We start from the raw sequence: 21,159 nt of genomic DNA, 5'->3' as shown, positions 1-21,159 counted from the left end.
AGATCCATAGCAAAAGAAACTCAAAAAATTTCATAAACACATGGAAATTGAACAACACACTTCTGAATAACCAATGGGTCACAGAGGAAATTAAAGAAATCAGACAGTTCCTTCAATTAAATGATAAAGACAATACAACATATCAGAATCTATGGGACACAATGAAAGCAGTCTTACAAGGGAAATTCATAGCAGTGAATACACATATTAGGAAAACAGAACAAACCCAATTAAACAACCTGAAGCTGAACCTCAAAAGCTTCTAGAAAAAGAGCAGGACAACCCCAAAGCTCATACAAGGGAGGAAATTATAAAGATCAGAGGAGAAATCAATGCAATGGAAACTAAGAGAACTATACAAAAAATCAATGAAGCCAAGAGTTGGTTCTTCGAAAGAATCAACGAAACTGACAAACCCTTAGCCAACCTTGTCAGAAAAAGGAAAGAAAAGGCCCAAATCCATGCAATTAGGAATGAAAAGGGTGAAACTACAACAGATCCAGCAGAAATCCAGAGGATCATCAATACCTACTTCCAGAACCTATTCTCCAATAAGATGGACAACACAGAAGAAATAGACAGATTCCTAGATACATATGATTTAACAAAGTTGAACGAAGAAGACCTAAAACTTCTGAACAACCCAATATCAACCAATGAAATTGAAAACGCAATTAAAAACTTATCAACTAAGAAAATCCGGGGCCCTGATGGCTTCACTGCCGAATTCTACAAGACATTTAGAGAGGAACTACTGCCACTACTGTTTAAACTCTTCAATGGAATTGAAAGGGAAACAATACTCCCAAATTCATTCCTGGAAGCAACCATCACCTTGATCCCCAAAGCAGAGAAAGACCCAACTGAAAAGGAGAACTATAGGCCAATCTCACTAATGAATATAGATGCAAAAATCCTTAATAAGATACTGGCAAACAGAATGCAGAAGACCATCAAGAAGATCAAACACCCTGATCAAGTGGGATTCATCCAAGGGATGCAGGGTGGTTCAACATATGCAAATCAATCAATGTAATACACTGTTATCAATAGAGCCAAGGACAAAAACCATATGATTATCTCCATAGATGAAGAAAAAGTATTTGACAAAATCCAACATGCATTTATGATAAACACCCTACAAAAAATTGGAATAGATGGTCTCTACCTCAAACTGATAAAAGCCATCTATGAAAAGCCAACAGCCAATATCATACTAAATGGTCAAAAACTTAAATCTTTCACACTAAAATCAGGAACAAGACAAGGATGTCCACTATCACCACTCTTATTCAGTATAGTTTTGGAAAAATTAGCCACAGCAATTAGACAAGAGAAAGAAATAATAGGAATAAAGATAGGAAATGAAGAAGTCAAATTGTCATTATTTGCAGATGACATGATACTCTACATAGAAAACCCCAAGAACTCCACCAAAAGTCTTCTAGACTTAATAACCAAATTCAGTCATGTAGCTGGTTACAAGGTCAACACACAAAAATCAATAGCTTTCCTCTACACCAATGACACACTCACTGAGAGAGAAATAGGGCAAATAATTCCTTTCACAATAGCATCCAAAAAACTGAAATACCTAGGAATCAACCTAATGAAAGAAATCAAATACCTCTTCTCTGAAAACTATAGCACTCTGAAAAGAGAGATAGAAGATGATATCAGAAAATGGACAGACATCTCCTGCTCCTTGGTAGGAAGGATTATTATAGTGAAAATGGCCATACTTCCAAAACTGTTATATAGATTCAATGCAATTCCAGTTGAGATTCCAGCAGCATACTTCATAGACCTTGAGAAAACAATCCAAAAATTCATTAGGAGCAAGAAGAGGCCCAGAATAGCTAAAGCAATTCTAGGTAACAGAGACATGGCAGGGGGTATCACAATCCCCAACTTGAAACTATACTTCAAAGCTACTGTGATAAAAACAGCATGGTACTGGCAAAGAAACAGACCTGAGGACCAGTGGAACAGATTAGAAGATGCAGAAAAAACGCCAGACACACTCAGCCATCTCATCTTCGATAAAGAAACCAAACACCCTCACTGTAGGAAAGATAGCCTCTTTAATAAATGGTGCTGGAAAAATTGCGTTTCAACTTGCCACAGATTAAAACTAGACCTATACGTCTTGCCATGCACTACACTAAAATCAAAATGGATTAAAGATCTAAATATTAAAATAGAAACTCTGAACCAGCTGGAACACAGGTTAGGTAGAACTCTTGAAGACATCGGTGTAGGAAAAGATTTTATGTACCAAACCTCAGTTGCCCGTGAACTAGCACAAACAATCAACAAGTGGGATCTCTTTTCATTAAAAGGCTTCTGCACAGCAAGAGAAACCACCAGCAGTGTGAAGAGACAACCCACAATGTGGGAAAAAATCTTCACCTGCTTTTCCTCAGACAAAGGTCTACTATCTCAAATCTATAAAGAACTTAAAAAAGATCAGACCTCCCAAATTTAAAGACCCAATCCAAAAATGTGCATCTGAAATGAACAGACATTTCTCAGACAAAGAAGTAGAAATAGCAAATAAATACATGAAAAAATGTTCAACATCACTGGTCATTCGAGAGATGCAAATGAAAACAATGCTGAGATTCCACCTCACTCCAGAAAGAATGGCTGCTATCATGAAATCAACCAATAAGAAATGCTGGCGGGGCTGTGGGGAAAGAGGAACCCTGCTCCACTGCTGGTGGGAGTGTAGACTGGTGCAACCACTGTGGAAATCAGTAGATATCTCAAAGAACTAGGACCAGAAGTCCCATTTGACCCTGCTATTCCCCTGCTGGGGATCTTCCCCAAAGAATTAAAAGAATCATACCACAGTGATATATGTGCACCCATGTTCATAGCAGCACAGTTTGTGATAGCTAAAACTTGGAAACAGCCAAAATGCCCATCATCTGTAGACAGGATAAAGAAAATGTGGGTTTTTTAATAAAATGGAGTACTACTCAGCCATAAAAATGAGAAATTAGAGACATTTATAGCTAAGTGGATGCACATTGAGGCGATACTCTTAAGTGAAATAAATAGGAAACATATGTATAAATACCGAATAGTCTCTCTGGTGTGAGAAACTGAAAGTGTAAATAAGGACTAAAATGTATAACAGGTAATGTGAAATAGGAAGAAAAGGGGCAAAGGGGAAGGAAGTGGCAGGGGTATGGGAAAGGAAAGAAGAGAATGGAATTAATATGAGAAAATGAAAAAATAGGAACAAAATCTTTGTAAATAGGGAGGAATGGAGGGGTTGAAGGGAGGGCTGGGCAAGGATGAAATACAAGAACCAAGAGAGATTATGTAAAGGTGTAAATTTCCAATTGATGAATGTCATTATATTGTATACCTAAACTGTACCAATGATTGGAATGAATAATTGATAATGCAAAATAGGAAGAAAAGGTCCAAAGGTGTAGGGGTAGTGGGAGGGACAGAGGAAAGGAAAGAAGGGAAAGGAAAAATGATGAGAAAAGTGAAAAATAGAAATAAAGTCTTTGTAAATACAGAAGGGTGGAAGGGATGAAGGGAGGGCTAGGAAGGGGAAAAAACAAGAACCAAGATGCATCATGTAAAGGTACAAGTTCCCAATGAGAAATGTAAATGTGTTGTATACCTAAAATGTACCAATAAAAGAATTTAAGTAAAAAAAAAACAACAGTCATTCCTCTGTGCATATGTATTTAGCACTCCCAGGGTCAGCCTTTTCTGGATTATGACTGAGGTACCCATGGACATGGTACATGGTCCTCATAGTTACACTGCCCAAGTCAGGTCTTACAACCAATCATGCAGAAAACCTTAGTTTGGGCCAGTTATTGCTGCTAATGCTATATGCTTCAGAAGACTGATACTTGGAATACAGCTGGTAAAGCAGCACTATTCTGAGAATTTCTGTTCTCTTAAGGATCTTAACTGAAAAAAACTGGTAAGAGATGGGAGTAGACCAATGACTATATTAAATTCCTTACCCTCAATATTACCGGCCATCCCTCTGTCTGGTGTTTTCAAATTACAAGTCAATACCCACCAATGGGTTGTAAGATAACTTTTGTAGGTCACAACCAGCACTTTTTAAAAGACACAGTATAAAATAGCATAAGAAATATTAAAGTGCACTAAAAGTAGTAATACTGGTACCATCTTATGAAATTTTTCATCAAGTTTTATGGATGTTTATGTGTCTGTGTGTATGTACTGGGTTGAAATATATAATGTATTTTCTATATGGGTCATGGCCAGAAAAGTTTGAAAGTCACTGCCTTATGGTTCTCAAGAGTAATAGTCTCTAACAAGCCTCTAATATGTAGCTCTACTCCCGAAGATCAGACTGCTTAGTGATCCATACCATCTCAGAAAATGACCCCGAGACAGCTTAACCAGTTTTATACCCTTCAAAAAGAGGGCAATTTTATATATCCCCTTTCACCTTGTAGAAATTTTCTCTGAGGAAATGATAAAGGTTGTATACAAGGACATATTTATATAGTGAATAATGACAACTAATAAATAGCCGACATTTCTAAGGAACTGATTAAATAACTTACAGGTACATGTACATGGGAATTTTATGTAGCATGTAAATTCTACAACTTGTAACCTATTGGAAAATATCCATAATATATTCATTAATAACAAAAACAAGTTTGGAAAAATATATACAGTATGATCTTGACTATAATACATTTATGTGCATAGATAGGTATATTTGGGGCGATGGAAAAATGATGAAACTAGATTGTGTTAATAGCTGCAGAATTCTGGAAATTTACTAAAAAATCATTGAATGGTTCTCTTAAAACAAGTAAATTATATGTATATAAATTATACCTGAATAAAGCTCTTAAAAAGAATAGTGTGAGATTGAAAGAATATGTAAACAGTGGTTATCTTTAGGTAGTGAAATGGTGGATGACTTTAGGTTCTTCTTTATACTTTACTATGTTTCAAAAATTTTATAAGCTCTAAATAGTACTGTTATAATCAGAAAATTAGCAATGTATTTTTTAAACTAAAAAAAAGTCTTTGCAGCAAAATACAGGCAACCTGTTTTTCTCACCTGTTTTTGTTAAGGAAAGCATCACCTAGGGTAACAGTGGTATCTCCAGTTAACATCTTGAAGGTTGATGATTTGCCAGCACCGTTAACTCCCAGAAGTCCAAAGCACTAAAAGAGTGAATTGTAAAAGCAAACTATTAAATCTAAATGTAAGTGTCCTATAAAACAGTAACTTGAGCTTAATTTTTATATGACAAGATCCTAAAACATTACTCTTAGTATCAGTGACAAGTCAAATATTTTCTTGGTTTTAAAACATCATACAGTATTTAAATATATATTTTACAATGGAATAATTTTAAGTGTGGATGTGTTTGTAAACATTGACTTGTTAGGTTGAGACCAAAATTAATGTGTGAAAAACAGTAATGGAGGCCAACTAGTCAAATTATACCATCTAGTCTGGCTAAAGAGTGTGAAAGAACAAAACAAAAATGAGAAAGAAAAACATCTCTTTTTTCTAACCTATTTGAATTTCATCATCTCAAATAGATCATAGAAGCATGTTTTAGATGTGCATGCTTTTCTTAAACTGCCTGAGATTATCCCAAATCGTTTTTTGATAACAAAGGTCCCTGTTCTCCTCTTCATGACTGATTGCTTTACTCAGGCATAAGTAAAGAAGCCACTTTACCCCTTATAGACACTGTGGCTTGATTGTGTAGATATGGTCTGAATTAATAGAGACAAATACAGTGCAGACAAAATGTGTTTACCTCACCAGGAGGAATACCAACACAAATCCTGTCAACAGCAGGCTTCCTCTTCCTTCTATATATCTGCAACAAACAAATTGCAAAAATTCATGAGGCTCAGTTACTCACAGCTCTCCCAAGCAACTGAAGGAGAAAGGATTATCACCCAAACTCACCACAAAATGAGACTCATCAATAAAACTAAGTCACCTGTTTGATGTGCTAAAGCCTTACTCTGTCACTGTGACAACCAGCTTCTTTCTGACTCTGAAGCTCAAAATAAAAACAATTTCTTTCTGTTTTTTAATCTTAGTCTTAAAAAACTCTATATTAGTCATTAATATCTACATATATTTTCATTTAACATAAATACCATATTTTAATTAAAGTCTAAAAATACTTCAAATATTATAAATATTGCATGAAAGTGAAATTTGAGCATTCTGAAATGTAGAAATAGATGCTGTAATAGATCCTCCTTCTAAGCAATGGAGGTATATCAGCTCTTTGGACTATGAACCTCTCCACCTCAGCTTTGACTAGATACATAATATTAGTATGGTTTAATAACACATAAATGTAACTATGCAAAATAAAATAAATTCAAGAATGAGAATTCACATTACAGAAGTATTCTCAGGATTTTTTTAATTAAGAAGTCTCTGTGGTGTATTTTAAATAAAATTGACAGAAGCTCGGTACAGATGCACATTTGGGGAAGCATGCTTTTGTTTTAATTGAGAAAGTCAACAAAATGCTAGTTTCTAGCGTATAAAACTGAAAAAACCAAAGACAAGCTATTATAGTCCACACTCACTGTCTTACCTTAGTCAACTCCTTGATTTCCAAGATATCATTCTGTCCTCCACCATCCAGGATTCTCTGTCTTTCTCGCCTTACATCTTCATCTTCATCATTCAAAGGAGGAAGCTTTGTATTCACAGGTCTTAGAGAGGAAAATTTTTAAAAAATCAACCTTTCAAACTATTTTTCAAGACAAAAATCCAGTCTCTAATGCAATCTTGTAAAAACCAACTTGTCACAGTTTGCAGGACTGGGGGCTGGGAGATGGCACAATAGGAAAAAATCAATTCAATTATCTGAATTCATTCAAGCCAACCACCTAATGAATGTTTCCCCATGTTCCTTCTCCGTGACCTTCAAACAAGTGCTCCATGAGTTCTGAGAAAAAGCTTACCTGGGCCTGAAGAAGAATCTGTACTGGATCAGAACAGTAATAAGGAAGAACAAGACCCCTTCCACAGCCATGGCGAAAAGGTTTCGTCCCACCAGGTCCCAAGAGAGGGGTGACACAAAGCGATTCTCCCCTGGCAAACACAATGCAAAGATTCCATCAGAATGAAGGCACCAAAAACCATGACTCTCTCAAATCTGGGGTCATATTCACCTGTTTTTCTAGAAATGCCAGTGGCTATTATCTACAACAAGGAGAAGAAAACAACCAAGAGAATGACTATGTTTTAAGTCTAATTTAAGGAAACATAGTACAAACCTACATCAATCAGAATTTCAGTGATAGCTTGTATTAGATCTATAACTTCATGTAAGATAGCTAACACTGCCTTTTTGATGAGACCCATCAAAACTGCTTTTAAATAAGGCAAACAATCCAGAGTAATTTTAGGGTATTTTAATAAATTATGTCTTAAGAAATATTAGAAGGAACATTAAAAAGATCCTTATTTTCAGTACCATATAATATAACCTAGTGACTCAGTTACCAGGTTTTATGTAAATATTCCTTAAATTCTTTATTACCTTAGAGATCTCCTTCATAATGCCAAGTTGAGAAAAGCCCCTCTTCTGTCACCATTAAATAGCATGGTCCATCTAACTATATTAGCCAGTGGATGAATGATAGTCATATGATGATAGGGGAAATTTTTTAACCACTCTAAAGCTAGAAAAAGCTGCAGTAAATTATCCCTTTATAGACTGCGTAAAACATAATATATGACCACATTTGCAGGCCTATGATTTTCCTAATAGAGTTAAAGTGTTCATGTTTCCTTACGATTCTCTGGCCTATATCTAATTCCCAAAGCTGTGGGCTAACTTTTCCAGTGATTCTTAAAAAACAAACCAGCAGTATTAGGCACTGGGTTCAAGCAAATGCCAGCATTTTTTAAATTTCCAATCTTGCTCTTTCACTTATCTCAATTCTTTGGAGCCACAGATAAATGGCTGGGTCACAAGATCCATGCCAGATGAGCTGCACTGGTATTAACCCTCAGGGAGAAAAGAGAAGGCCACATATCCTTTGCCCAGTCACCAGCCTTTTCCCACAACAAAAGACCAGTGTCAGGCTGGCCAAGTGGTGTAAGGCGCCAGACTCAAGTCTGTTTCCCCAAACAAAAGACTAGGGTACCAAGACCCATACACACTAGCACCTCCATAAAAGCATGCTGCAGCCCCTGCTTCACTCACCAAACCTTTCCAGGGCATCAGCCATTGCCTGATTTTTCACCATATCAATGAGCCCTCGTCCAAGACAAAAATGTGGGAAGATCAGGAACACAGACTTCAGGATGTCATTGATGTTATTCAGCTTCTAAAATCAATGAGAGAGAAACTATGGAGATCATTCATATTTTAGGATAAAAACTGTCAAAGTCTGAAATATGGAAGTGAAGAAAAATTTGATTCTCTGGAGACAATCTTTTGAATTTGGATACCAATAAATAGCAGCAAAGATTATCAGTTCTCTAGAAAATCTGGAGTAATGTTATAAGTATTGAGAAATGAACAAAGTTTTAAAACATGGCTACATTTAATCAGAAGCAAATCCATAACAAAACATTTGCTTAGCATTTTAAAAGCAAATTGCTCATTTCTGGGTCAATATTTGAGTTTCAGGATTTTCCTGGAATTTCAAAAACCTTCATGAATACAACAGAACTTATGATGACCACACAAGGCAACTGTGACTAAATATATAGCATTTGAATAACTTACTGTGTGCTACATGCACTGTGGGCAAGGGAGAGGCAAAAATTAGTAAGTAGGCTCCACTCTGACAAAGAGAAACATGGAAATAGGAGATGACTACATAACCAACTACGTGTTGTACTGGAGGCAGAGCTGGGCTCTGAAAGCCCAGGGAAAAGAAAACATTCCATAGGACAGGTAAAGAAAGCTTCACCCGGAAGGGTAAGGCAGTTACTATCCAGCCTAAGATGGAAGAAGGGCATTTCAAGCCAGGTTAGAGGAATATGGGGGTTTAAGGAACAATTCAGCTAAAGTTATAGGGCCTCGGGAAAGGATATGACAGAAATTGGCCAGGAAGGGTTATGCACCTATGAAAGGCCTTGTGTTCTAAAATAAAGTATCTGGACAAAAGCAATGACAACAGGAAATGAAGAAGCCTTGTTTTTGAGACCTGTAACTAGAACAACTGATGACATGACCAGTTGGATGTAGAAAATGAGCAACACCAAAGCACCTAGGATGACTATAAGAGAACCAGCTTGGGCTAATGCCACTAAATGCAACAGGGATGGCAAGAGAAATACCAGGTTCTGAGGGGTAAGATGATGACATATCCAGGTTGGGGTACTTATAAATTATCTAAATGAAGCCATCCATGAAGGATCTGAGAATGGATGACTAGAATTCAATGGAACCATCAGTGTATAGATCTGAGAGAGAACGATAAGACATTGAGAGAGATGATGGCAAAAGCCTTGGAACTGAATGGAATTGGCCAGAGAAGGTGTCTAAAGTGGGAAGAAAAGTTGGCAGAGGACTGAGTCTTGGGGAAAATGACATTGAAATATAGAGAAATATAAAAGAACCTGTCTAAGGAAATTGAAAGGCTTGGCCAGAGAAATATAAAGTGCAGCAGGAGAGACAGTCACTGTACAGACTCAGGCAGAATCTGAAAAAGGACAGGCCAGGCAGCTGAATCAATGCCACAGACAAGTACAATAAGATCACGATTAATCCCTGTCCTCTGGCACCAGAACTACTTGTGTTGGCGGGAGGTGCAATGTCTGCAGAACTCACATTGTTGGTGAAGAGCTCCAGCACAAAAGTGGCCACACTGCCATTGATGCCGATGAAGAGGTTCACGCTGGTGAGCACCACATAGGCTGTGCTGGGGATCTTGAACACGAAGGAGGCTGGGTACATGAGAGGTGTGATTGACCACCTGGTAAGGCACAAAGGTAAAGGTTCACTCGAGTCCCCTACTTTCCCTCTGACATTGGATACCATATGCCTTTCCCACTGTGAGTCCCTTACCCAAAGGTGTCTTACCCATACAGCAAAAGTAGAAGGGCTAGGACAGGCAGGTTGGTGGAGGACACATAGGACTTCTGCTGGAAGCAGATGAAGATGATAATGACCAGTGTGGCAGGAACCACATAATTGCACTAAAAGACAAAGTAAAGAAATAAAGTTGACCCCTAAGTCAAATATACAATACATCTCAAGTCCTCACTATCATCAGATAAGAAAGGACAGATATACATATTAAAGAATAACTTTGAATTAATGAAGCCACATAAACTATTAATCAAAATACTGAGCAATCCATTTTGACAAGCATTTTACCCTTGGCTGATTTTATAAACTGCATGCCCTTTCTGTCTTTCCCACAGCTAAGCTAAAGTGTCACGCTCAGTAAACTTACTGAACGATGAATTCTCAGTCAGAGTAATTTCAATTTCACAGGAGGCAAATAAGCTTCCATTATTCTTCCCAGAGATGACTGTGTCTGTTTCATCATTAATGCTATATTATTGTCTGCCCAAGTTCAATCTCACATGTTTATGAAGTAAGCGCTCATAACATGAATGTCAGAATTGTTTCATCATACTGAGAATAATTTTAAAGTCTGTTCTGACAGTGCTTCAAGCATTAAAATGCAGAAATAAAGACTTGGCCATAGGACAATTATGAGATTCATAGCTGACAGAGAAAAACACAGGCAGGGAAGTGACAGTGGGTTTTTCAGCCGTTAGAAGAATTATAGCTTCAGACTGCAGGGCTCTGCCTCGGTCACATCCCACTCAATGTGTTTATCAGTTTAGATGAAGAGATGCTTACAGCAAATTTCTGACTCTAAAGAAGGGAGGCACAGACAATACCTGAAAATATAAATTATGTCCCTGACATCAGAGACTCAAGTTTTCATCTCTGAGTTTCCTATCTGGCATTGTCAGACACATAGTGAGCACTCAGTGTATTTCAAATAAATGAATTAATAGATCAAGATAAAACCAAAACAAAACAAGTAAGCAAGATATACTTTAACAGAGATGAATATTAAGCTTAGTCCAAAAATAGCCAATTACATTAGCACAGAATAAAAGAGGCTAAATTTACCAAGCTGTCAAGAAGACAGTGTGAAGCCTAAAATGCAATACCCTTGTGTGATGCAGTAAGTATGGGGTAAAAGTCAACTCTCTCTAGACTCTTAACCAATCAGATGACAGTCTAGGTTAATTCTAGACTTGGCATTTTAAAAGAGACTTTAACAATATGGAATACAGCCATAGAAGATGATCATGCTGGAATGGAGGCAAGTCTAAGAGGCTTGGTATAATTAGCACAGCTGTTGTCATCATCTCTGCAATCACTGATCATATTTGTACAGTGCTTTAGAGATTACAAAGTATATTTTCATATATGATCTCATCTGTAGAAAACTTCAGTTAAATGACAGTTTTCTTTAAATATCTAAACATCACATTTGCTCTGAGTGGCTTAAAATCAATGGAAGTCATAGGAAGCTATAGTCAACTTCACTTTATAATAATCAGAACTTCAAAATTCTGTGAAGGGCTCCATATCAGTCAAAACAGAAATAATATATTACAGTGGACACAAAAACACCTTTGAAATGGATGAGCAAGCTGATGATAAAATGTATGAAGTTTTCAAATGACAGTTGGCTTTTTTAGTTAGGTAAAAAAAAAACCTTGATCCAGTATGTTAAAATCTATCAAAGAAATTAGAGGTACTGATTTGGGGTTTTGACTAAAATCTTTCCATTTCTGTGTTTCTTGGGAAAGCTTTCAAAAGGAAATTAGGTACTGGTGGTAGTAACTGTAGTCAGTGTGGACAGATGTTCTCTCTGGTCTAAAATCAGCTCTGTACCCAATGGTGTCATGAAAGTGTACAATTGCCTCTCCCTTTTCCCTTTTTAATACCTTTTCAGACTAACTAGAACACTTCTAGGTCATAGTCGGGGGCTCTATCTTATCATGCGTGCCCTGATGGAGATTCATATGATAGCAGATCTATTCTTACCATATCCCAGACAAAATTGGAGAGCCAGTAGATGACAGGCTTCACTCCACTGATAAACTGCAGGTGCTTTGCTTTGCTGACCCGCTCCTGGATCAGGAACACAACAAAGCTGGCCGGAACAAAGGACATTGCAAAGATGACACATATGGATACGACGACATCTACTGATGTGGTCATCCTACAAAGAAAAAGGCAGTAAGGGTCAGAGAGGTCTTTGATGCAGTTGGGGACATGCATGAGGAGACACACACATCTAAAGCACAGTCCAGGTAAAAACATCTGTTCACCAAATACATTTTATTTTGGATTAATCATTTTTAGGTTAAAAAGATAAATCTTAATAATTCTAATACAACACTGGTTTCACTGAGATTATAAAAACAGACTAAACCAGGTATAGTGGTGCACACCTGTACCTGTAATTCTAGTGCTGAGAGAAGCTGAGGCAAGAGGATTGCAAGTTCCAAACTGCCCTGGGCAATTTAGTGAGACCCTACCTAAAAGGAGAAAAGAAAAGGCTGGAGATGGGGCTCAGTGACAGAGCATCCCTGGGGTCTATGCCCAGTATTGAAAACAAAAATTCATTGCCCACTGCTATAATGAAACTACTGAAGGAAATCTGAAAGCGGTCTAAGGGTATTTAATTTTGTCCACTGTTCTTGACCTTGTAAGAGCAGTATATTTTTTTAATTTTTCACACAATAAAAGACTGATGTGGCTTGAAAGCTAAATAAGGAAGAAACAGTAGTGTGAAACTACGAGTTAATTTTTATGGCTATAAATAAATTTGAAAACAATGGGATGTAGCATATCAATCTGACACATACAAAATTACTACCAGATTCTTTTTGTAAAAAGATAACATGTAAGCCTATCAAGCAAGGTCTTGCTATAAAGACCCTAGTGTCCTACATTGATATTCTATAAGCATTAAACTGAAATAATAACTGTACCATGCTCCATTTATAGAAAGGGGACCTATCATGTTGAATAATCAACTCTGTACTGGGTGTTGGGTTTGGCAATTTACATGAAGTGCATCATTTAATATGATGTGGCTAGAAGTTTAGAGACCAGATTTACACTCATATCTGTATGATTTCACAGACTATACTAGCTTTAAACTTCATACACACATTTATTTCAGGGAATAAGAACAAACTACTAAGAGCATATTTCACAGGTTTAAAAGAGTAGTTTCAAAACCAATGAAACTGATTTTTACTGTTTTTTATAAATGGTGAGTTAATTATTTTAGTATTCATTAACAATTTTTAACTCATTTTATAAGAATTCGACATACTTACTAATTTAATAATTTTTTACATATCTGTGTCATTTTCTTCATAGTTGGACCATTTCCACCCAGAGTTTGGATCAACCCAGGGTTACGTAATGTGACTGTCTCTTCAGCTGATGCTCTACAACCAGCTTCATATTTCCTCTCCCTGCTCCATGATTCCTCCAACACCCTCTCCTCTCATCACCCCACCCACTGGGACACAGCTATACTTACAGAGCCACCTCCGAGAGCTGCTGCTTGGTGAGATTCAGGGGGTGATTGAAAGCAGTAATCCCATACTCGCTAGGATTCTCTCCCTTCTGCAGACTGGCCCGGAGAATGGCATTGTTGATCACATTCAGGAAAGAGCTGATAGCATGCCAGCCCTTGTTATTGAACCACACCTGAAATAAAACACACCAGGTACAAGGTAGTGTTCCCAAACTACACTTCCAGAAGTGGGTGCACACACATAAAACATTCATGTAAACTCAGACAGAAATTCCAATCCCATACTAAGACAAAACACTATAGTCAGAGAACGTGGCAAAGAAATGGTAGCACACCTAATACACTGATTACTGACCATATGGCCTGGCACTGTGCTGAGGACCTCATGTCTTTAACTCACTTAATCCTTACAAGTGTTTGGAGAGAGCCATGATGACTGTCTCCATTTTACAGATCAGGAAACTTAGGCTTAAGCAGTAACTTTAGTCAAGGTCACAATGGTGCACCTTGTAAGTCTGGTGGCAATGTAAATTCTCTGCATTACACCACCATACTCTCTTTTCTGTCATGGTTGCTCTTTTCTGTCATGATTTCTCCTATCAACTTTCCCATGAGATGAAAATACTTCGGGGAAGACAAGGATTATTATTTACCAAGAAGCTAGTAGAACACAGTGATTTACCTTGACATTATTTTTGGTGTCCAATCCTGTCATGAACCTTCCCAAGCTGTTGAGAAATCGATCGGCAGAACTGTCCTATAAACAACAGAAACTTGCCTCAGTTATGATGGTTCACACAGGCAAGGGGCAACAGTAAGTCTGGAATCTGCAGACCACAGGAAAATCCTGTGAAGAGCAATACTACCACTACCTCATTCTCTGAAATTAAATTTAAAGCCGTTAAATAAATGCTTCCTGAGAACCAAGTGAGTAGAAATCTACAGTACACTAATCTGCAGTTCAGTGTACAAGCCCTGAAGGAATCACATAGAAATTATATGGCTCAAAGTTTCAAGGTTCTAATGTCTGTATGTAACCAGATGATGACAATTCTTTGAAGCCTTTTCCTGGCATCATTCCAAGAAGCACACCACTCTTTGTGCAGATGTGTCAGACACAAAGGCCTGTGTGTCAGAGGCAAAGATAGAGACTCTAGAACTAGCATCCGCTATTCAGTGCTAGAGATCCTGTCACCTGAACTCCTCAACTCTCACTCCAAAATGGGAAACCTGAGATACAGGAAATGAAAGTGTGTGCTTATTGCGTCCTGAAGAACCACCTACCAGCTAAAAAATTAAAATAATTCATTTACTGTTTAGCAAGTGATTGTTTCAGAGAAGTGTGTTTGAAGCCCAATTTATTTACCCACTGGTTACATTTATAAACTAAGTTGTTCTGAGAGTTTTTAAATTTCTGAATTCATTTTTGATCTTTCAGACTTTTAAATATGTGTTGTATACTTCAGTCAGGTCTAGCTGAAATCACTGAATGTCAATGATGGCTTTGTATTCAAAATGTTCAGAACAATGAGCGATTTGGTGATCAGATCTACCTGTCCACTACACCCATGTCCCAGCAGTCCCAGGCTCACTTATCTGACATATCTCAGAATGGATACTCTACCTTGGCCAGTTTCAAGAGTTTCTTCACTTGCTTGATGGCATCATTAACTTCCTGACTCGGAGGAAATGCCTGAGAATTACTGACACCAAGGGAAAATCCACCATACCTAAAGAGAACAGCCTGACATTAAAACCCAGAGAGCATGCAGCACGCTATCACTCAACAATAGAAACCGCATAAGTATGAAGCTTCTTAGAGACTCATTTCTTATTCAGACCAGTACCAAAGTTTGACTCCAGGCTGACTTCAGCCTCCTTTTCATGGATTCTAGCAACCTCTTAACTCTCATAGTTGCTGCCCAGCTGTGATGGCTTGCGCTTCACTACACAGAGTGAGATATCTGAGACACTGAGGAAAGAAACATCACCATCACGCATATCACTAGTGTTCCTGCCTTCTGGAGGCTCAGAGCTGAACTTGGCCTGATGGCGAGCAGAGCGTCAGGGCAAGTGGTGAGGGACAGGAGGGCTTATAAACAGGCTTGTCTCTTCCCTAGCCTGAGGGCCACTATAGGAGCTTGCATTTGCTGTGCCCTGAGTTCTAGGAACCTTGGCCCCTGGGGAAAAGGCAGAAAGGAAAAGTGGGATTCAGTAGTAACAGAGTGTCACTGAGGTCCCCTGAAACAGCCATGTTGGCTCTCATTTTGCACAATGTACAAATCGGCTTCACAGACGCTTACTTCCCAGTTTCACTTGTTCCTTCAAAAGCCAGAGGGACAAAAGAGTTGAAATAGTGAAAATAAATGGGTTTGATTCCTTTTATTTCCTCTAAGACCTTTCTGATCTCAAGCCAAAGCCTGGACCATTGTCTTTAAGGCTCTAGGAGCTACTGGAGATGCAATTTAGGGGAAAGCACAACTGGGATAGGTAACCCATCACAACACTGTGCTTACTTCAAGCCCCTAAAGACCCACAAGAGATTTCTGAATTCCCTCAAGGAAACCAGAAGGCTCTGAAGTGGTAGCTTGGCATTGAGAAGAGATGCTAAGGCAAAAACTCCAAGGCAAGTCTAATTTAAATCTCTCCGTGCCCTCCAGGTGCTCCATAGGTTCTGCTGACCCTCTGTCCTCCTCATAGAGAGGTGGGATCTAAGAGTAGACATATGAGTGCTAAGCAGTTCCCAAACCAACAACCTCCCTCCATCCAAGACCAGAAGTGTAGAGGAAACTGAAAGGAGAGATCAACTTACCGAAACTCATTCACCCAGATCTTATTCTTTAAGCTGCATAAAGTTAAGACAAAGAAACAAAACAATCAGTTCTAGAAAGCACTGATCCTATTTTGGATGATACAAAAGGAGTAGATCTGCAAAAGAAATAAATTTTATACCTGAGGATAAAAGAAAGGGACAGAAATAATCCTACGAATAGGCTGGCACTGTAGGGCCATGCCAGTAGAAAAGGAGCCCATTCTCAGCATGTCTTATCTCCTATCTTAATAACCTTATAATTTAGATGAGAATCATACCTTGTGTTCAGCCAATTTAAAAGCCACCTTACAAACCAAGATATGACTGTAGGAGAAGTTCTTCAATTCAATGGAATACTTCAATTGAGAATGACTTTGGAAAGGTATGCCTTTTTCTTGGAAACTCAGACAGTATCCTTCCAGCACACCCTTGTCATTGAAAGTCACTGAGAATTCCTAACAGATACCCCACCTGACCAAGCTGATGGGAAAGATATGGAACACACATCTTCTGAGCACTGACTGACATATGACAACATTATCCTATATCCCAGGAAGGTACAACATTCTTCCACAGCTCTATAGAGTCAAGACAGACAATACTCAGTCTTCTCAGAGCTGTCTTCATGACCCCCCACATAATCATGGAATCTATCCCTGAGGGAGTATCCAAGATGCTTTGCATGTATCATTTCATTTGATCCTCACAGCAATCTTATAAGAGCAATGTTAATATCACATTTTATACAAATTTCAAAAGGCTTTAAAAGAATAATGGATTGCACCTGGCCAAGCAGCTGGCAGAATTCAAATTTGAATCCACATTTCTCTGCATTCTAGACCAGGCTTCCTCAACAGAATGTTCACAATACAGCTCATCATTTTTTTCTACTTTGTAATATATCCTAAACTTGCAATAGAACCATCAGGTCATAATAATGCATATCTCTATCACTCCAGTTCATTATCTGTAGCCTTTTAATTCTTCTGCTCCACAACAATAAAGCATGGGCCAAGTTTAGTAAAGTCACCTTTTGGCTATGATCTGCACATATGTCTTCACCAGATAGTCAGAAATGTTTCTTCCTGTCAGGTTCTGAAGGATGTCTGCAGTGTTCTGTTTTCTCTGTCAACACATAAAAAATGAGCACATATGTCTTTATGGCCAAGAACTGAGTCAGAAAACAGATTAAGGATGACACTTACACATGTTCTTTAAACATGTACCACAGTGTGACTGGAAACCTGACCACAGGGGCCAGGCACTACCCTCAGCCAACCACTATCAAGGCCTGGTTCATTTTGCCCTTGGCACTGCACTTCAGCCAAGCCAAGGTCTTCCCAGAAAATTATTTTGAATACCTAAACAATATAGCAATGAGATATCATCCTTCATAGTCACAAGAGATTTGAGGGAGCTGTATCAAAAGCTATGCTAGTGTCTTCTGGAGTTTTGGTGTCTTCTGATGACTAAATTGGCTGTTATTGTAGAGGGGTAACCAAGATTCCTTGTAAGTTCCTATACCCATTTGAAATTGTTTGTCCTCACCCAACACCCAGGATGCTGATAAGGCATCAGAGAACTATCAAAAGCAAGCCTCTCCCTGACATTGTCAGGAAGTGACTCAGATCCTCTCCCCAAACTATCTCAGAAAATGTCAAAGTTGATAAGACCCACAGAAGTTTTCTGGCCCAGATACACTAATTCAGAGGTTTTATTTAAAAAAAAGATAAAACAGGCCTAGTGAGCTGATGTGGCCTAAGCTCACGTGTGGCAGAACACAGAAGCTGGACCTGTCATGGTACGTAATGTGCCACTACTACTGTGTGACAGTCATATGTGTCCAATTCTCTCAAACTCATTTGCTTTCCCTTGGACAAGAAATATGATCAATGCTGAAATGCACCCTTCTGACATTACATCTCATTCAGTCCTTCTCTGAAGTAGATTCCACCAACCCATCCTGCACCAACTCTTTGGTCAAACACTGACAATGACTCACTTGTGGAGGTGGCAGCCCTCCTGCCCCTGCAGGACATACAGGCAGCATCTTCTTGATTTTGTCACTGCTACACTGGCAGGCAGGTGAAGGGTTCTCCATTGTCCAGTTCCCTTTTTGGAAGAGGTCCTTGATGGTCTGGGGATTTGGAGCAGTGGTCCACTCTTTATCTCCTGCCAGGCAGGGTGTGTTTCTGCAAAAGGAGGACATGAAGGGTAGGCTCACCCAAGTGGACCTGACCTTTCCTGTTACTTTCTGAGCACAGGATCATTCTCTAACAACCACAAACATGCACCTATCTCTTACCATTTGGAAGAAATGAACATGACTTCATTTGATTGTTTAATCTCACCACAGTCTGAGAAACTATAATATCACTGTATAGATAAGAATATTGTAACTGAATATAAACAAGTCCTAACTGTTTGTATACTGAACTCTACTGGATCCAGTCAACCAACATTTGTTGACACAACACACATTGAACATCTACCATATGCCAGACGGTTCTCTGCATCTTTGAGAGTCTGATGAACAAGACAAATTCTCTACCTTCACGGAGTTGCATGCCCCAAAAGAATTAGAAAACAACTAAACAAATGATCTATACATGGCCAAAAATAAAAAGAGTGCACGAGGAGAACACATCTCCTCTCCAGTGGTTCAACTAAAATAATACAAGATGACACAGAACAAGCTACCCAAAGATTTAAGGGGGAAAGAATAAGCAGAAGCAATGAAAAACTCAGGTACAATGACCTTGCAAAGAAGTGAGCTTCTGTATTTGTGGAATAACAGGAAGGTAGCATGGCTGAAATACAATGAGCTCAGAGGGTGATGAGAAATGAGAAGGTCAGTGAGGCAGGAGTCAGATAACAGGCCTGGGAAGGAGTCTGGATTTTACGTTCAATATGCTGAAAATCCTGTGGAGAATGGCAAGATCCAATTTATGTTCTAAAATAAGTAGAGAATTTGGGGATGAGTGGGGTGAGAATGTTTGGTGTAGGAAGAGTTAAGCTGTTTGCAAGCATTCCTGGAGACTAAACACAAGGCTGCTGTCTCTGAGCTGAGCTCTAAATTACTATGAGAACAACAGTAAGTCCCTCGACCTCTGAGGGCTTATTTTTCCACTGGTAAAATAAAAATGTAAAATGATTTGCCATTTCTCTTCTAAGAGTTCCAAAATTTTACACTTTTAGGTAGAGCCACAGTTTTTATATTTTCTTCTATATTTGATTTCTAAAATCAAATGAACAGTTTTTCAAACCTCTTTCTCTCTCTATCTCTATCTCTCTCACTCTTAGCTAATAGAAAAGTGAAACTAATACAAGATGCCTTCCTGATGCTCACACCTAAAACTGTCAAAAGACAACCAGGTGAGACAAAGACCGAAAACTGTCCCAGGCAGATTTCCCTTAGTCCTTTAGTCCTACCACTTTTTGCAGATCTAACATTTGAATTTCAGTGGGATTGCCAGAGTGGAAAACTTTCCTTCAGACTGCCTCCAACAGAAGACTGGTGGTGCTTAGACTTAATACTGCAAACCCTTGATGTCATGCGCGTGCTCCTTTTGTCTCTGGGGGCCTGCTCTCACCACAGTTCTGGCTCCTACAGGTCCTTCCTAGGCTGGCATCAGTCCAATCCATGAATTTATACAGTTTATCTTCCAGCTTAACTATGCGATCATCTCACCTCATCCTTCTACTCTGACTCCAAACCATGTAGAATTGCAAAAGAGTTGTGAAGCCCAGATAGGCTGTGTCTATGTCCTTCTCTACCCTCATCATCTATCTTGGGGCAAGCAATATTGGGTCCTGGGATTTACCACCTATTAAGTACTAACTACAAAGTACTAAGAAACATTTAGTAACTATCTGTTATGGTTTGGATCTTAAATGTCCCCCAAGGGCTCATATACTAACGGTTTGGTTCTCAGCTCACAGTTCTGTTAGGAGGTGGCAGATCTTTAGGAGGTGAGGCCTAGTGGAAGGAAGTTAGGTCGTTGGATGTGTACCCTTGCAGGGATATTGGGATCCTGGCCTCTTTTCTCTTTTTACTTCCTGGCCACCATTAGGATAAACAGCTCTGTTCCACCATACATTCCTCATCAAGATGTTCTGCCTCACCCCAGACCCAAAAACAAGAGCCAAATAATCATGAAATACAACTTTGAAACAGTGAGTCACAATAAATCTTTTCCTATTTTTTAAGCATTTTGTCAGAGCCACATAAAGCTGACTAATATACTATTAAACACTGATTAAAAACAAGTACATAGAAGATATCCATTTAGGAATCTGCTCTGTACCTTGGATATACAGCTATTATGCTCACTCACCTAACATTTGCAGGGCTATCTTCCCTTTAAAATTGGGAATCCAACTTTTCCCCTCTCTGCTTATCAGCACCTTCCCAACTTTCCATAATTCCCCAGAGATCACTATTGTGGTTTAACAACTTCAGGTGGAAATTATTCCTCAGCCTGGATACCTGAACCCACTTCCATCCTCTTTACCTCTCTCATGCACCTCAGCTCTCCACTGACCATAGTAATCTCCCCTGACTTGCTCTTTACCATAGTAATCTCCTAACTTGCTCTCCCCTGCACACACAGTCATTTGGGTGTATTACTGTATTTAATTGCCTACTCTTAAAAGAACATTCTGAGCAAAGTATGATAAAAATGTGGAAAAAGAAAGTGTACATTCTTATATAAGTCAATTGTAATTTTTTCAGGTTGTTAAGGTGAAGAAGCTGATAAGCAAAACTGCAAATC

At 38.6% G+C, this 21,159-nt stretch overlaps 1 protein-coding gene across 3 annotated transcripts in view; it reads right to left on the bottom strand.

The window, feature by feature from the left end:
* The window catches only part of Abca1 (ATP binding cassette subfamily A member 1), a 140,970-nt gene that overhangs the window by 10,889 nt on the left and 108,922 nt on the right, over positions 1–21,159 (bottom strand). For all 3 annotated transcript variants that reach the window (XM_021261186.2, XM_004848191.3, XM_087184205.1), the window contains 14 exons: positions 18,387–18,576; positions 17,415–17,509; positions 16,385–16,417; positions 15,197–15,302; positions 14,255–14,329; positions 13,576–13,745; positions 12,060–12,237; positions 10,062–10,177; positions 9,810–9,954; positions 8,232–8,355; positions 6,982–7,111; positions 6,609–6,729; positions 5,805–5,867; positions 5,090–5,196 (listed from right to left, as the gene is read on the bottom strand). In XM_021261186.2, the coding sequence (XP_021116845.1) occupies positions 5,090–5,196; positions 5,805–5,867; positions 6,609–6,729; positions 6,982–7,111; positions 8,232–8,355; positions 9,810–9,954; positions 10,062–10,177; positions 12,060–12,237; positions 13,576–13,745; positions 14,255–14,329; positions 15,197–15,302; positions 16,385–16,417; positions 17,415–17,509; positions 18,387–18,576 (1,653 nt within the window). The remainder of the gene's footprint in view (positions 1–5,089; positions 5,197–5,804; positions 5,868–6,608; positions 6,730–6,981; positions 7,112–8,231; positions 8,356–9,809; positions 9,955–10,061; positions 10,178–12,059; positions 12,238–13,575; positions 13,746–14,254; positions 14,330–15,196; positions 15,303–16,384; positions 16,418–17,414; positions 17,510–18,386; positions 18,577–21,159) is intronic.

The sequence above is a fragment of the Heterocephalus glaber genome, unplaced genomic scaffold (assembly GCF_053883595.1).
Source record: "Heterocephalus glaber isolate CG9 unplaced genomic scaffold, H.glaber_assembly_v1.0 deba00001481, whole genome shotgun sequence".
Taxonomy (NCBI): domain Eukaryota; kingdom Metazoa; phylum Chordata; class Mammalia; order Rodentia; family Bathyergidae; genus Heterocephalus; species Heterocephalus glaber.
This window is presented reverse-complemented; position numbering and strand designations above follow the sequence as displayed.